Here is a 17,563-nt window from a genome sequence, read left to right as displayed (position 1 = left end):
CTGCAGCACAAGGGAGATGTGGAGCTCCTGGCTGGGTCCAGTGGAGAGCTACAAAAATGATTAAAAGGACTGGAGCATCTCTCCTGGGAGGAAAGGCAGAGGAGCTGGGCCTGTCCCGCCTTGAGAAAAGCTGATTGGGAGGAGACCTCACCAATGTGTATAAATATCTAAAGGAGGGGTAGAACCAAAGTCAGAGGATAGAGCCAGGCCCTTCTCGCTGCGCCACGGCAGAAACTGATGCACAGAACTTGCACACGAACATGAGGAGGAACTTCTTTACTGTGCAGTGACCGTGCACTGGGACAGGCTGCCCAGAGAGGGAGTGGAGTCCCGCTCACTGCAGACACCCAGGAGCGCTCCGGCGGCAGAGCGGCTCTCCGGGACGGCCCTGCGGGGCCGCGATGCCGAGCGCGGTGTCCCCGGCCGGGCCCCTCAGGCACGCCGCGCCTCCCGCCCCGAGCCCCGCCCCAGCCCCAAACCACGCCCCTTTCCCCGCCCCCCGGGCGCGCGGGCCCGGCGCGCGCGCAGTCGCGCGGTAAACAGGCCCCGCCGGCCCCGCCTCCTCGTGTCGCCCCCGCGCGCAGGGGCCGCGCGCGCGCCGGCGGCTGCGCAGTGTCGGCACATCCGGGCACTGGGGCAGGATGAGCGCTCCTTTCCAAGATGGCGGCGGAGGGAGGTGGGAAGGAGATGAACGAGATTAAGACCCAGTTCACCACCCGGGAGGGGCTGTACAAGCTGCTGAGCCACTCGGAGTACAGCCGGCCTAACCGCGTGCCCTTCAACTCGCAGGGCTCCAACCCCGTCCGCGTCTCCTTCGTCAACGTCAACGACCAGAGCGGCAACGGGGACCGGCTCTGCTTCAATGTGGGCCGGGAGCTCTACTTCTACATCTACAAGGGGGTCCGCAAGGTACCGGGGCTCCCCCGCCGGGATGGGGCGGGGACTCTGGGGGCTCCGCGCCGCCCGCCCGCCGGGGTGCGGGAGCCCCGGGGCCGCGCCGGGGGCGGGGGAGCGAGGCCGGGCCGCCCCTCCCTCGCCGTGCCCCCTCCCCCGGCCGCGGGGCCGGCGGCTCCTCGGCTCCCGCCGAGCTCCCGGTTAACCGGGGAGCGCCTGGCGAGGGGGACAGCGGGCCTGGGGCGAGGGCGGTGTGAGGACATCGGCGCCGGGCCGGTGCTCGGGGCTGCTCCAGATACGGTGTCACCGGCGGGAGCTCTGTGTGTGTGTGTGTGGGCCCTGTGCCGGGATGCGATCGCTTGGGCCCTCCTTGTGCGGAATGAGGGCTGGTTGGCTTTCCCTCCCTGGGCCTCCTTCACCTGCTGCTTCAGGTCAGAATTTGCTGGACACGCTAATGCCTGTTGTGATTATGGTGGTGTCAAATCCCTGCTTCCAGGATCTTCCGAGCTTTGGTTGCATGGCTGAAGCATTCCGTGCAGCTTTAGGCCTTTGTTATGACTTAGAAATGTGGGTTGGTTTTAGAATTGTTTCTAAATGGGAGCGGTTGCAGTGCAGTCTTAAATATCAGATAATTGACAGAGAGAAAGTTGCTTTTGCAGGAAAGAAAGATTGATGTACTTGAGAGAGAGACTCCTTGCTTGTCATTATTGGATGCAGGACAGTGCACGCTTTCGATCTCTCAGGTCACCATATTTATGAACAACCCCTTGATTTTATGGGATTCAGAGAACAATTGGGAATTTGCCGTGCTAGGTGAACACATGATGTAAACACAGCTATAATGAATGTCAGCTTTCTGTTTGTTTCACATAGTGGACGTTTGTTATTTTACATGCTCGGGTCTCAGGTGCCATCATGTGAGTACCTTGAAACCTTCCTGCTTTTAGCTCACCATTCAGCATGGGATGGGGGCACAGGGAGCTAGAGACTCGCAGGAGGCTGTGCAGGAAGCTCGTGGATGAGCAGGGGATTATGCCTGGATCTGCTGTGTCCTGGGTAGTGCCCCCAGCACTCCTACTTTCTGTAAAATGTCGGCACAGCAGGAGTTTAAAGTCTACGTGCTTGTTTGTTGACTGTGACCTAACAGATCTGATATGTCTTGTATAATTATATGTGAAAGTGTGTCTGTGTGTATTTAGTTTCACTCTTTAGTGAATTTTAATAATCTAGGTATGTTTCAAATGGTGCTTGGACAATGGCTTCTTTAGGCATACGAGGAGTATTTAGTATTGGACTGTATTCCCTGCTTACAACCACTTGCAGTCTTTACAAGGTATCCTGAGGAGCAGTATCTCTGAAAATCTATATCCTAAATCGTTGCTGTGTTTGGGTCTTGCTATGTTTGTTTTTTCCATGCAGAGTTCTCTCCCTCAGCTCACAGAGCAGGCCTTTATGTAGTTTAGTAATGGCACATGTGATTCTTGCAAGTTCTCTTAGTCATCTCTTGCCACACTTCTGAGAAATAAAAATCTAAAGGCTGGAACTTCGTTGACAGTAAGGAGTGGAATAATTATATCAAATTACAAAAGACTTCTTGAGCTGGGTATTTGGATATTGTTTTAGATGCTAAAAGCTACTGGTATGATGTACAGTAGCTGAGAAATTTGAGTTTGTGAACTCAGGAGGCGTTTATACGTGTGACAGTGTGAATGTGAAACACTTTTTTTCTCTCAATAGAGTGAAACATACACATTGTTAGGACAGAATTAATCTCCATGACCTTTTACAGTATTAACTATGTAAGATAATACTGCATATTCTATATGTATAATACTTTAGTGAAGTGAACCTAAAGAAAGAGCTGAAATAGATTGACTCAGTGTAAGGAAAACTTTAAATGAAATGGGAAGAGGTCTGACTTAAATCTGCAATACTTGCTGCTTGGGAGTTTATTTTGGAACTTCAGTTGGAAGTAACTGTTTTGTCTGTGTACAAAAGTGAAACAGGAACAGGCTGCCAGCCTGTCAACTGATCATGTGAACTTTTCAGAATCAAAAGTTCTGTCTTGTAGCTGTCATAAAGGGGAGAGAGCTGTTGTTACCTAAATGGACAGGATGTAATTCTGCCTTAAACCGGGCAGACTGTCACATTCTGTGTTCCTTCCTGTTCCTGGGAGCAGGATGGGGAGAGGGATTTGATCTGGTTAAGACCAACCTATTTGTACTCCTTGGCAAACTCCTGTTCATAATTATTTATGTATCCCTTAAAAATTTTCCCTGATTACTTAAAGATCATGAAGTCATATTGGAGTTTTGAGTTGAATGTAATGAAGATGTGCTGTGTAAATATATCAGGTCACTGTGATTTTGTCTTTTTATTTTTTTCTTTTTTTTTCTTTTTTTTTTTAAGACTTCATTTGTTGATGGGGAAATGCTATATTTTTCCTAAAATGAGTGAAAGAACCAGCAGGACTGTATTTTAAGTGACCATGTCTGTTAGGTGCTGAGATAATTCTTGCATCAGTAATCCTTTGCAGATCAGTACACGTTAAGGAAGAGCAACACTTAAGCCATGAATGACACTTAAGAATAAATAACCTAATATTGAGGCAAAGATACCACTTGGAAGGATATTTCTTGACATCAATAATGCTAATCTTTCTTCTTTTAGTTTCCTTTAAATCCTAAATGCTTTGTGTCTGCTATATCTGGTTTGTAAGTCACCTTTTTACATGAACTGCTGATGTGTGTGTTGTCTTAGGAGATTTAACTTACATAAAGAAAAATGTTTCCAGGTAACCTTGATCCTTCCAAGGCACCTGGTGGAGAAGTTAGGTCTGGCATCCAGGACAGTGGTGTGGAGATTGGAGTACAAATGGACAATCCTAAGGGTTTGGTAGAGAGGCAAGAGCTTTGGACAGCATTTGAGGCTGTCTCTAGAGACTTTTCAAAGCAAAAAGGCACTTTCTCCCAACTTCATTCTTCATCTCTTTATGAAGGAAGCTGAGTTTTTACTATTTTATTAAAAATCTAAAAACATTATTAAAAAAAACCCTGATTTTTTAAAAGTAATGAAACGTTGCAGCTGTCTTTGTGTTTATAAAGCATTGCAGACTTCCAGAAAACTCCTGTTTTTTGATTTGGATCCACTAAAAAAAAAAGACACGGACCTGTAGTTTAGTAAGAAGTTAAACTGTGACAGAATGAGATGTGGTTGGTTTACTTAGATAAGTATGTAATTGTTCTTAACTGCACTGAGTGTCAATGGACTTTCCCTTTCAGTCCTCCTTTACTTTGGCTTTCAGGTGAGATGTGTGCAGTGATCTCTCATTAACAGAAGGGGTGAATTCCCATGAGCTCCCCTGATCTGTGACAGCTGTAAGTGATGGACTGGCAGTGTGGGATCCTGCTGGCAGAGTGCTCCATCCCCTTGTCTCTGGCACTGCTCAGCCTCTGGTTCAGCCAGCTCAGCTTGCTAAACCAGCTGCAAAATCTGCAGTTGTTGTGGGCAGATTTCCTCTTGATTTGGTGACTTGGACGGTGTCAGCTTGGGGTTGATGAGTGCGGTGACAGCAGGGAAAGGCTGGAGGGTCTCAGCCCCTTCGCTGGCCTGGGCTGGCTGCTGGGATCCACTGCCTTGGAGGCCTCTCCTGAGTAAAGCCTCTGCTTCAGCCTTAAGTCACTTCTGGAATTATCTGTTCCTGAGGGATTGTTGACTTCATTAAGAGACTTAGAGGTGTTAACAGAAGCTTTTCCTGTTATTTTAAGCATTTCCCTCTTCATGGAGTGAGATTATAATGTAACAATTCAAAAATTATTCAAATTATGATGCTCTGATGCTCTTGGTGGGTTGCTTTTTCCTACAGCCCCTAACCAGGAGTGAGGGCTGTTACTTGATTTTTGTTTATAAGACAGTCTTGAAGGACTTAAATATGGTTTGTGGCTAGGTTTGCAAAATGATTTATTAGTTGATTCATTAGGCTGGAAAAAGAGAGTGCTATATCATCTTCCTTGCCTTAGGAGTGGCTGACAAGGCAAAGCTTTCCAGCCTGCTGCTGACATTAACTATCAAGTCCTTTTCCCTTCCTGCTAGAAAGCTTCTGCATTTTCCTTGTAGAAGTTGTGTGTGTGGTAATGTGTTATTCTCTGTATGTTGTAAAAGTTTCTGGGCAGGTTCATCTGCAGCTGTCATTGCAATGCAGGTACAGGTTAGCAATAGTGTTGCACAGTGCACAGGCTTAATTTTTACGTAATATATTGAGAGGTTATGAAATTTGAAAGCATAGTTTAGCTTATTACAAGAAAACCTTTTGCACTGTAGCTAAATTCTGGCTATATACTCTTTGGTAACGTATGGCAGACTTTCTTAACATTGGCTGTTTCATTTTTTGAAATCACCTCTTTGCAAGAAGGGGTTTTGTCTTTAGTTTGACCTTTTTCTTGCAGCTGCCTGAAGCAGCAGTCTGTTAATAACTTTGGAATATTACAGTGTGTTGCAGTAGTGTTGGATTAGAAACATACACAGGTGATAAGCACAGGTTGCTGGAGCCATGGAGGGCAGAATTTGTTGACTGTCTTTTTAAGCTTTACTTGAGCAAGTGTCTTGGAAATTATATTTGTACTAGGATGAAAATCATCTCATATCTCAACTTCTTTTATTGAGAGTTGGCATACTGGTAGTGCCTGCTTATCAGTAAAAAGACTGATGTATATGATTCCTTCCTTTGCACTTCTCAAAATTACTTTTTTTTGTGTCTGGTTTGATTTGTTGTGCAGTTGAAGAGTGTTATCCTTGGTGGTGACTTTCATTCTATTGACTGTTCACCTGGGAACTTGTTGCAGTGACAGAATGGTAATGGGTGACATTTGTCACTGTGCTTAATATATTGCTCTGAGAAGAGCAGTGTCAGGCAGTTCTAGGCTGGAAGCTGGGATGTGTGGAGAAAACCATCACATTTTCTCAAGATGTGGTGGGAATGTGAATTTATATTACTGTATGCTTATACTGATCACTAAGCTGTGTCAGGCCTCTGAAAACCATGCACATTTTAAAAGCATCTATGAGCTATAAAAGTGCTGAGGTTTGTAAGGACTTTGCAAGATCCAGTAGGTCTGTAGCAGAGGGAAGTATATCCACATCTTAGTGACTGGTTCTTGCACTTGCAGTAATGACAATTCCACAGTTTCCTTCAATAACGATTTTTGGTGTTCTCTTTCTTCTTCCTCCAATATCTGACTGAACTTCTCCTTCAGGGAGAAAAGAGAAAGCACACCAGGCTGAATGCAGTTATTTCGTGTGGACATTGAGGACAGTTGACTATTGCCTTTGGCTTTGCATATTTAAAAACTTGTTAATTTGTCCACTCAGTTTTCCTAAGGTAAATAAACCCAGCTCTTTAAGCCATTTTTCTCAGAGTTCCAAATGTTTAATTGTTCTCCTGTATTGGCTTCTGTTGTCTTTTATTAGTGGTACTTAAAGCAGACTGGACCCAGTGCTTGCACTGTGACTTCAGTACAGAGCAAGGGAGAATTGTTGCTTGCTGTGTCTGTCTTCTAATATTCTTGCTAACATATTGAATAGTGTTGACATTTTTGAATCCTCCTTATAGTGATGACTCACTTGGATTGTTTCTTATCATATTGCTGCTTTTCTCCATTTTTATCCATGCCTTGGTTTTTGTGGATGTTTATAAATGCCATGTAGCATTTTCATTGAATTTTGTTCTATTAAGATTATTAGAGTGGTTTTATTTCCAGTTCTGTGCTGCATAATGCAACAAATCCTTCCAGTCTTGATGTTACTCACAAATTTGATTTGTACTCTCATCTATTAATGAAAATTTCTCATAGAACTTAAAATCCACGTGTTGGATTTGCTGCTGATGTTTCTCATCTCTCAGGTGTGTTGGATGTGACTCTATTCTGTTCCTCTTAAAAGGGTGTTGTAGATTCCTTTTTCAAGAAATCCCCTTATTTCCTGCTGAGTTTTTTTCTTCTCTTTGTGTTGGATAATTGCTGTTATATTGGGACTGGGCAGTCTCATGGAGGTATTGTGGCTGGATCAGCAATTCTTTACCTCTTGATCAGTGGTTGTGAAGGTGTTTGAGAGCCTCTTGGAAATTTGTTTCAGGTGTTTAATGGGTGAATCTGTTTACCCCTTTGAGTTCTGTGATGTAGATAGGTACTGTTCCTAATTCTAGCTGTGCTAGGGACTGACAGACACGTTACAAAGTAATTCTGTAATCTTTCCTGAAGGGTACAATTTTTAGTGATGTCTTTTTTTCCAACAACACTGCTGAAGGAAACAGTGAAGAGTTAATGCAGATTACAGATGTGTAGGTAGCTTTCAGTGTTTAATTTTGTTATGAGGCTTCTACAGAGCAACTAGGACTGGCTAGAGTGAGATAAAAAGCCTAAAAAGCTGCTTTAAAATGACAGTTACACTGTTAAATGTTTCTTGCTCTGGAGGAAGATGAAATATCTATGGTTGACAGAGCTTGCAAGATGATTTTTATGTAGGAAGTGATATTAGTCTGTAGTGCTTTTTCTTGTCCTAGTCTGTGCTTTGAGCCCATCTCAGTGTTTGACTTGAGTGGGCTCTTGCCCTGTGCTGGCTGAAGGATCGCTCTCTGAGGGGAGGGGCTGCGGCTGTGGCGGGGCTGGGCTGGGCTGCCCACGGCCCCACCTCGGCACGCAGCATTTTATAGGCAGTCAGTTTCTCTCTCTGTGTCTTTGGTTGAGGTTTTTTTGCCACAGCAGTTATAATTTTGGAGGTTTTTGTTTTGTATTGAAGTGCATTTGTGGTAATACTGCACTTAGTTGAATTCAGTTGGGGAAATTAATTTAGCATAAAGCCAATAATTGTGGCACTTATTCTTTGCAAATTGACAAAATTTTAGTCATAATGCTTCACAGATGCAAAGAGGGGTCATTTGTAACAAATGCTTCTGTGCCTGTAGAAAGTTTTATGGGGCAGCTTTGTCAGAATATTTATAAAAGTGTTGTGCTATGTGCTTAAATTACAAGGAGTTTGCATTACACATCTGCGAGTCTCCAAAACACTTAAATAGTTAACTGTTAATAGTTCAAATGTACATTGAAGGTGCCTCAAACTCTAATTAAAGGCTGCCTAGGCCCACGTCTGAGAGGATTGCCAGCCATAATTGTCTTGTTTGACATTCTAGAATCAAATTTAATGCCCTAGTTTGAAGTATTATTGCAGTTTTCTGGCTAAAGGGACCCATCTGAATTACTTTTTTGTGAAGGATGTGTACCAAAAGGCCACTTGCTATCCAGTTGTCATGACTATGAGTTGACACACTTGGACAAATTATTATTTGAAAGTAGTGCCATTCAGTGCAAAATAATGCCTAATATTTCAATTATCTGTCCTCTTAGAAGGCATAAGGAAAAGAAACAGTAACATTAAATGTGCTATACTTCAAGTTTCAATATTTAGTTGCATCCTTCTGGGAAACAGAGTATTTTTTCTTCCTTACTCCACTTGTAGGCCCAAGTGAACAGACAGCTCATTTTTTAGCATCCACCTCCCAGCCATTCTTGCCCTTGTAACTGGAGCAGCTGCTGTTCCCTGTTTGGCTCCTGTGAGCACTGGGGGTGCCCTGGCTGCAGCCCCCCGGTCTCTGTGGGCAGGACCAGCAGCTGCTGCAATTGAAACCTTTCCAGGGGCACTGTTGGAACTTGCATTGGGATTTCTCATGCACTATTCAGTCCAGCTGTTCATAATGGATTGATAGATCTCTAATAGATGCTTTCTGCAAATTGATTTTGGTTTTGCTTTACCAGATATATTCGTTCTTTAATTTCATGGGTTAATAATAATGTTTATGTGTGGCTGTAATGGTTAAAAAAAATTATAATTTCTTATTACTACTTTTTAACTCCATGTGGGATTGGAAGGTGACTGGATTAAGAAGTTGTTGGTTTAATAGTGTGTAATTTTTGTACTACTAGAGATTGTTCTGTGTCAGACAAAATACTAGTCTAAGCAAGAAATTTAGCTTAGGAGCATGCTGGTGTAGGGAGAAAACATTGCATGTTATGAACAAATGTCATTATCCCCAGTTTCCTAGTAATTAAAAAATATTTAGCAGAAGTTTTAGATATTTTTTTTTCAGGGAAATGATATGATGTGAAAGTTGGAGAGGATTCAAGTTTATGGTTTTAATTCTCCCTTTCAGCTAAAGAAAGGGGGAGCAATGACAACAGGAGAGAGAATGGATACCAAGATACATTGAACTGTGTGTTAAAAACCCACAGGTGTGGTGAAAGAAACAATTTGAATAATGCCTTAAGGACACTTTGGCCTGCCCAGGGCTACAGTGCCAGGGACAACTGTGAATCTCAGTAACATAAATGTCTCCTTTTCCTGACTTACAAATGTAACCATAACAAATACAGAATTCTGAAAGTTGTAGTCTCATCCTATTTTAACTGTGGCAGCTTATTTCTAAAGGTGTTTTGGTATGGTTCTTTTAAGACTTATAGAAAGGTTATGTGCCGGTTTTCTTGATATTTGAGGTGGGTATCAGAGCATGACTGTGATTCATGCTTGAAGTTATCATTGAAATGAAATTTTGGCACCAATTGTAAAGACTTACTTTTGTTGTCTTGATTTTTCTGGTTTTCTATTGGTAACTGTCAGTAATATAGAAAAATAATTTTGAATTTATTTGTTTTTTACATCACATTATTAAGATTTAAATTATAGTCTAGATGTTTGGATTTGCATATTTTGGTGGTTTGAATGGAAAATACTATTTCTTACCATCAGCTTAATACTGTATCGTGAAGCCATAGGTGAAGGCTTAGTGTGCATTTTTCTTCAAATTTTTGCCTTTCCTACCGAATAGCAAACAGTTTGATTTCATTTTCAGACTTCATTTTTAAATGGAAGTGTTTCTAAAGATTGCTTTTCTTCAACCTTTTTAGTAAGAGTGGGCCAGAGACCTTCAATAGCTACCTACCTGTTTGCACTTAAGGTGTCAAGAGGGTCTGTCTTTAAAATAGTAATTTATGAGGGCAGGAATAGCTGCATGATTAGGCAATACCACTTTTGAAATTTGATATCATCTACTGCCAAATGCTATATTTCTTACCTGTTTTGCAGCCCATTTTGCATTGCCATTTTGAGTCAGTTTGTATTATTATTTACTGTCCATAAATAACAAAATAATATTTTTTTAAATGTACCTGATCAGTGTGATATATTGATCCAGGAGGTTTTTTCCCAAAGAAGAATTTCAGAAATACAGGGTGCAGCTTGTAAAAGTGAGATGCTTGTATTGACTAGAGAGTTATTGCTATTTAATAGCATGAGCTGTGTATCTCAACAGGTGACTTCAGGAAATGCCTTGCTGTTACTTCAGTGTGAGCTGGTGCTCCCTCCCTGCTAAAGGCAGCTGTGCAGTTCCATTCACGTCAGTGTAACACAGGGGATGGCCTCTCCTGCCTTCAGCACTGAACTGTGCTCCCTTGTGCAGAATCACTTCTGTCTGTGTCATGAGCTGTTTGCTGACACCTTCAGAGTTTTAAGATGCTGTTCCAGGTGATGTTTCTGACCTAAGAGCGTTGGCAGAACAGCTTCTGTGCCAGTGAAGTGACTGTTCAAGTGCAGTTCTGTGTTTTAGCCAAAATGCTGCCTCTGTAAATTCTCTAGATGGAACTGGAATAGTTAAGCGTGGGCACATGTTAGCACTTCTAAATCAGAAAGATGGGGCCAACAACTGTTCTGAAGAACTCAAACAAATGCCCAGGTTAAGATGCCTTTAGTGATGCTCAAAGTGATCCACATCTCTCATTTTTAGTGACAGAGTACTGGTTACCAGTGAGCTCCTGCAGCAGTCCAGTGGCAGATGCTCAGTGCTCTGCGTGCTGCACTCTGAGGTCTCTGTTCCCTGTGAACAACAGGGAACACCTTGTCCTGGCTTGGCCAGGCTCTGGGGGGCTTCTGCTGGAAGCTGCTGTGAGAAGCCCAGGATGCTGCTGCTGGCCAGGGCTGAGCCCATCAGGGATGGTGGTAACACCTCTGTGATAATATGTTTAAGGAGAGAAAAGTTATTGTGCAGATGCATCTGCAGCCAGAGAGGAGCAGGGCGAGAACGTGTGAGAGGATCAGCTCTGCAGACACCAAGGGCACTGCAGAGGGAGGGGCAGGAGGTGCTCCAGGTGTCAGAGCTGAGATTCCCCTGTGAGAGCCATGGTGGGACAGGCTGTGCTCCTGCAGCCCATGGAGGCCCTCAGGGATGCAGGGATCCCCTGAAGCCCTGGAGCAGGCCCACATCAGAGCAGGTGGGTCCCTGAGAGGAGGCTGTGAAGCTGCAGGAGGCCCAGGCTGCAGCAGGTTCCTGCCAGGGACCTGTGGACCCATGGAGGGAGGAGCCCATGTGGAGCAGGTAGGACTTGGGACTCTGGAGCAGGCTGTGCCTGAGGGACTGAGATAGGAAAGGTGCATGGAGAACTCTGTCCTGTGGGAGGGACCCCACCCTGTGATGAACTGACTGCAGCCCCCATTCCCTGTGTCCCTGTGCTCCTGGGGAGGAGGGAGAGCTAGGAAGAGGGGAGGAGTGGGGAGAAGGTAGTTTTAAGGTTTGTTTTACTTCTCATTATCCTGCTCTGATTTTCTTAGTAATAAATGCAGTTAATTTCCCCAGATCAAGTCTGTTTTGCCCATGACAATAATAGGTGAATGATCTTTTCCAGTCCTTAGCTCATGAACTTTTCACTATATTGTTTTCTCCTCTATCCAGTTGGGGAAGGGACTGATAGGACATTTTGGTGGGTGTTGGCATCCAGCCAGGGTCAGCTCACCACACACCTTCTGCAAAAACATGTTGGGCTGGCATTGATCTGGTTAATGTGTGTGTTGTGTTTGTCAGGCCTAGACTGATGGAAGCATTGTGTGTACATAAGAGGGAGTCAGAGGGGAATGCTGGTAGGATCGGGGCCTGGAGAAGCCCAGTCTTAGGAGCCTCGGAGCAGCTTTTGCTGTGTTTTCTCTTCACTCATCTGGGAACCTTTCCTTCATTTGTCTCCCCTGGTTAGTAGGTATCTTGCAGCTGTGGCACTTGCAGTGCAGATTGATACAAAGGAGAGTTTAGATTCGGACAATGTGTGAACATCAGTGGTGGTTAAAGGTGTGATTATTTTTGACAGCAGATCCCTGGTGTGCCTGCTATCAGTCTGCCCTTATCAGTGGGTGGATGATTCAGTAGCTGGGCTGTGCTGGGTGTCCTCAGAGTCTCCTGGGAGGACCTTTAGCAGAACGGCTGCGTGTGGGCACTCAGTGGGCAGCACGGTGGCAATCGGCAGTCTGATCACTCCCTCCCACACTTGAGACAGAAATCACCCTGAGGAAAGAGACACTGTTGTGTGACCATTTGGTATGTGGAATACTTTTAGCCCTTTGATGGCAATTTTTAAAGAAGATTATTAATGGCAGGCAAAAGGTTGTGGGTTTTATCACATAATATCTATACCAGTGAAACTGCCAACACTTATTATTACTTAAGATATCTTAATACTTTGCTTACTTTAAAAGAAATATTTTTATTGAGAAAGCGCTGCCTGAATTTGGTACATATTGGCTTTTGTTCTAAAAATTCTGAAGGAGGATTCTGCTTTTCAGACTGGGTGATATCCTAGAACTTGTACACATGGGGTTGTGGGAAATCAGAGTTCACTATATTTGTTTTAGGGATTTGGATTTGATACTTGTTTGCTAGTAGCTGTGTTTGTTTTGCAACACTTTTCATCTTACTGGGCTGGATTGTAATGAAATGTCTTCAGCCCCAGAAGGAAGATGCATTGCAAATTAACCACTGCAGGACAATAGTTAGAGCAAATATGTTATTTGATCTGTCTGTTAGTGTATATGACCACAAAAAGCATAATCCAGTGGGCCTCATCCTGGTTTTGGAGCACAGGTTAAACATTTGTGCAGTATTTTATTCACCTAACTTCTGTGGGACTGTTCTGGTGCTCTTAGGATAAGAGCCAGCTCCATCTTATTTTTAGTACCAAAGTAATTAGGGCTTTGTTCTAGTAATATTTTCTTAATATGCTGCAACATGATGGAATTATTGATAAAAACTCTGTATCAAAAATGTCCAGCATTCCTGTAGGACTTGCAAAATCCAACAGTAGCCAGAAAAGACATAATTCAGACTTGCTGGACAGATGTGACAGTGTCCCATTTGACTTCTATTGAGCTTTGTAATGAAAAATTATAAATTGATTAGCAATTAACTGCTACAGTGAAATAAGTTTCTATAGCAACAGGGCAATGCAGGGTACAATTATTCAGACTGCTTTCCTTACCAGATAATTTTTTCTTCCAAGCACTGAGTTTACACTGTTGGACTAAAACATTGTTTTATTACAGCAACGGATAATCCTCAGCTTTTGCTGCTCTTGCTTTTTAATTTTTTTTCCTTCATAAAGAAATAAATTTTCCTCTTATGAGCTGGAAAAAAATGGAGGAAGCTTTCTGAGATAGATAGCAGTGTGGTAGACTGGTGGAAACTCAACCTGCAGCTATTTGCCTGTATGTTATTGGTATAATGAATGGAGTTATACAGAATGTATTGCTATGCAGTATGAATTCCTATTTCACTTCTTGACAGTCTACACGAAACTAAACCTGGTCTAATTTAATAATAATGGTGATCATATAATAGCTTACAAATTTCAAGTAAATTAATTTAGATAAGTTGTAATGCTCATTCCCTGAATCAGCCAGATGTGGGGTTTTTAAAATTTGTTATGATTGTGTTTAAAGTCTCTGTTTTTTGGTTTCAATACTTCTGAATACCTTTAAAGAGAGGAATATTCTACTTTAATCTTCACTCTTAAAATTGGAAAACATTAGGATTTTGTCAAGGGACTGCAGGTGTTTTGGGTTTTTTGCCATAGAACACACTGATAAAGCCAACTTTTAAGTGTTACTATATTTTGATCATTTTAAAGTTAGAGGAGATGAAATTTTAACAACTTAAGTGATGAAGCTACAACAGTCTTGTTTTTTTAACAGGACTCTTAGTTTTGTGTTAAGTATTTTAAATACACTTCACATGTCTGACGTTGTGGAAGAAAAAACAAAAGCAGTTCTTGCTTTTGTCAGTCAGCCTCAATGTTTGCTGTTGTTGTATTGCATAAGTGCATTTTTCCAGGATTGTAACAAAACCATACCATTGTTTTAGGAAAGAAAAAAGTAGGATTGAAAGCTAAAGTGAAAGTACTGGCTCTGAATGAGTGAGTGAGTGACTGGAGCCCTGGTCCAACAGGTCAGGTAACTTTTGTGTGTGTGCATGGGGAGGAGGCAGTCAGCTCAGAGATGATGATGCCATTAAGTCATGCAATGTTTCCAGTTTGTTCCATGTTTTGGGAGCCATCTAAAAGCAGTCTGCCAGCTCTAATTTAATTAAGTGTTGCCTTTAACAGGTATGATTTTTTAACCAGTTTTGCTTGCAGAGCTGAGCCAATTTAAACAATTTCCTAGTGAAAGTAACTTACTAAGTGTTTAATAAATATTGCAACTGAGTGTGTGAACCAAATGAGAACAGCTGCTGAATTGTGCCAGAATGTGTGGTTTTACTTGGAATCCATTTGATATTTACATACCTTTTCCCCATATTTTAATTTGTTTTGTACATCTAGTACATGTATTCTTATCTTTGTTAAGCTCATCTGAGTTATGCCTCACTCAGTGTTAAAAAAGGTGAGAAAGACTGATTATAAGTGTAGGCAAAAGTGTGACTAGACTGTAGGAGGAAGTAAAGGGATCCACTGGAGAATAAGGAGCAAGGGGGAGATCAGAAAGGTAACTATTACTTTCTTACTTTAGAGCTATGAATCTCTTTTAAGGTACTAAGAGGATTAGAATTATAGTTAACTAAGCATAAATATTAAGTGAGACTTGCAGAACTTAATTATGAAGTGTAGTTAAGGAAAGAAATAATTGTTACAGTACACTTCACTTTCTCAGTTCCTCAAAAGTGAGGAGACAAAAATGTGTGTTTTAGTGCCTTCCAGCCTTTACAGAAGGTGATGTGTTCTTCACAAAGCTTGTGACAGTCCATAAGTAGTATTCCAGCACAAACTTTATTTAGTGCCTGTGAATATTTGGAATGCTCTGTGCTATTCTGAAATCAGTTGCTTTTTAATTCACTCTATTCCTAACAGTGAAAATTTCTGGTAAAAACCTTCTGACTGCCTTTGGCTGAGTGACTGGCAGGTATTTTTGCAAGGCTTATCCTGGATTGTATTCAGATAGAGAAAAACATGCAGGAGTGCAATTCAGCACATACCCCACCATAACAACAAAAACAACAACAACAAATCCCCTTTCAGTTTTAGCTTTTGAAATTCTTACATTGTAGACTTCTGTCATAGGGATTCTTTTTTGTTTTGCTGAAAGTAAAATGTTGTCTCCCTGTGGTGGGAAACATTAATGTATAAGGTGTATATATAGCCAGCTTTATTTGAAGTTCAGGCACTCAGCCTTTGTAGTGTAACATTTTGGTAGTAAAGAAGAGTTGTAACTTACTGAGTTCATGTCTTGGAATGAAGTGGAAATTCAGATCCATATATTAGATATTAAAATTGAGGGAATTTTAGAACATGGAAATTCTGTTACAAAATGTGGAGAGAATTAAAAGCTAAATTCTTTATATCTGAGACAACCATTGGGAAGAGACCTTCAAGTTGAGGTCTTCTAGGAGTGGTTTTGGAAATAGAATTGGTGAGGCTGATACAGAGAAGCAAGAGCAAGTGCATGGTGCTCATAAGGACTTTGGGATGCATCACTGTTCACAATCAGAGTTACTTTATGAGGAGAAACAAACTGATACCACAGCCATAGGTGAAAATTTATTGAAGAAATCCCTAGGGAATTTTTGCTTCAGCAATAAAAGTTTGAGAAGATGATACACAGAGTGTAGTGTTGATTACAAGCTGAGGCAGCTTCTGATACAGCTGTTGAAGGCTGAAGGACATTAATGCAATTCAGAGATGTATCAAATGAGGTTTACAATAGAAATAAAGAAGGTCTTTAGTGCTATTGTACTAGGCTTTGAGAAGATGGCTTTAATATTGCAAGAAATTCTGGTTACTTGTGTTGAAGGTGATTTTTAACTCCTGCTACTGAAAGAGGATGGTGTCGAATGTAAAACTGGAGAAAGAGGTGTGTGATTTTAATTTTCTGAGCAAAATAAGAAGTCACTAAATATCGTTTTTGTCACACTATAAGAAGAGAGGAAAGCAGGGAGAGAATAAATAATACAAAACCTTCCCTGGATGTATGAAACATTACCAGATCTTCCACACTTCCCCATCATGCAAAATCTACTATTAATTTGGAGTTATCCTGTTTTTTGACTAGCCCTGCTGTAAGCAATTACTAATAGTTGAGCTGCAGGATGAAAATGCTGTGACCCTAAGGGAAGTCCAGAATAGGTTTTAACAAGAAGCAGAACGTTTCCCCCAGAAGCTTCTTAGGGCTGAGCCAGATGAGCAGAGTGAATGAAGGCAATTTATTTTTAGTGATACAAATCCAACTCTCTGTGTGGTACCCAGTGAGGCCACCTTACTGCCTTTCAGATCAGGAGAGGACAGGACTGTAAGGAGCTGGAGGCAGTAATGTTCAGTGAAAAAATGGATGTACAGCTCACTTGGCAGATAGCATGGAAAGAGCAGGAGATTTTTAATGGTAACTAAATGGATGCTAGAGTATCTCAGTAGTTTTGTGGGGAAGCTTTAGGAGGGGATTTTGTATTTCGTGTATTTTTTGGAGGTGGTTTTCTATATTCTGAGTCTCCATTTATACAACAGGTCAGAACTATTTCATCCTGTCTTAAACCATGAGCAGAGAAAAGGATGAGATTTTAACTGGTGACCAGACAGCTTTTTTTTTTTTTTTTTAAATCATATGGTGTAGTGAGACTGAAAAATATGAGCAGTAAGCCTGTTTTCTCAGGTTTTCCTAATCTGTCTATTTACTTTTAAATAAAATTTTACTATGCTGAGGTATTTGGCAGGTTTTGTAGGAATTGGAAAAGATTCTTGTGCTCAAAACAGATGTTTTCTCATGATCCTTTGTTTGAGAGAAATGTTTGAAGAAAGATCTTTCTTCAAAATGGAAGCTAAAAGAAGCAAGCAGCTGTGCTTTGGCTTTGCCCTCTTAGTGTTTAGTGTTAATCCTGGAACTTGGTTAGCCAGTTACCTGGCCCCTCTTGCCCTGAAACAGAGCAGGTTTCCACCAGGGGAACAAGCTTTAATGCAGAAAACAATCCTTCTCATTCAAATGTTCTCCTGGAGTGTCGGGTTTTCTCGGCTGTTTGAGGGGCCTGGAAAGGCCCGAGGTGGCCTTGGGGCAGCCCGCGTATCGAAGGACGAGAAGAGGCTTCAGTTCTTCTTTCGGTTTTTATGTTTATTAATTGTTTATCTAAAAGATGTTCTTTCAGCCGAACAGAGATCTGCTCAGCAGTCAGCCATGAGCACACTGTCTGCCCTCCGGGGCAGCCACGTATCTTTATACCCATTGTTACGTGTACAATATTTATCATTTTTCCCCAATACCATTTATTCTTATTGCTGGGTGCACTTTCAGTAATAACCAATCCAAAAGTGCCACCATGGCCAAAGAAGATGGA

At 42.0% G+C, this 17,563-nt stretch overlaps 1 protein-coding gene across 11 annotated transcripts in view; it reads left to right on the top strand.

The window, feature by feature from the left end:
- Positions 1 to 584: 584 nt before the first annotated feature.
- WDR20 (WD repeat domain 20) overlaps positions 585 to 17,563 on the top strand; it is a 49,723-nt gene continuing 32,744 nt past the window's right edge. For 10 of the 11 annotated variants that reach the window (XR_012580684.1, XR_012580682.1, XR_012580683.1 and 7 more), the window contains exon 1: positions 585 to 909. Coding sequence is in view for 4 of the 11 variants with exons in the window: in XM_074542331.1 (XP_074398432.1) it covers positions 661 to 909 (249 nt within the window). In the remaining 7 variants the exon portion in view is untranslated. The remainder of the gene's footprint in view (positions 910 to 17,563) is intronic. The other variant, XM_005483235.4, reaches the window with a different exon arrangement.

The sequence above is a fragment of the Zonotrichia albicollis genome, chromosome 6, assembly GCF_047830755.1.
Source record: "Zonotrichia albicollis isolate bZonAlb1 chromosome 6, bZonAlb1.hap1, whole genome shotgun sequence".
NCBI lineage: Eukaryota > Metazoa > Chordata > Aves > Passeriformes > Passerellidae > Zonotrichia > Zonotrichia albicollis.
This window is presented reverse-complemented; position numbering and strand designations above follow the sequence as displayed.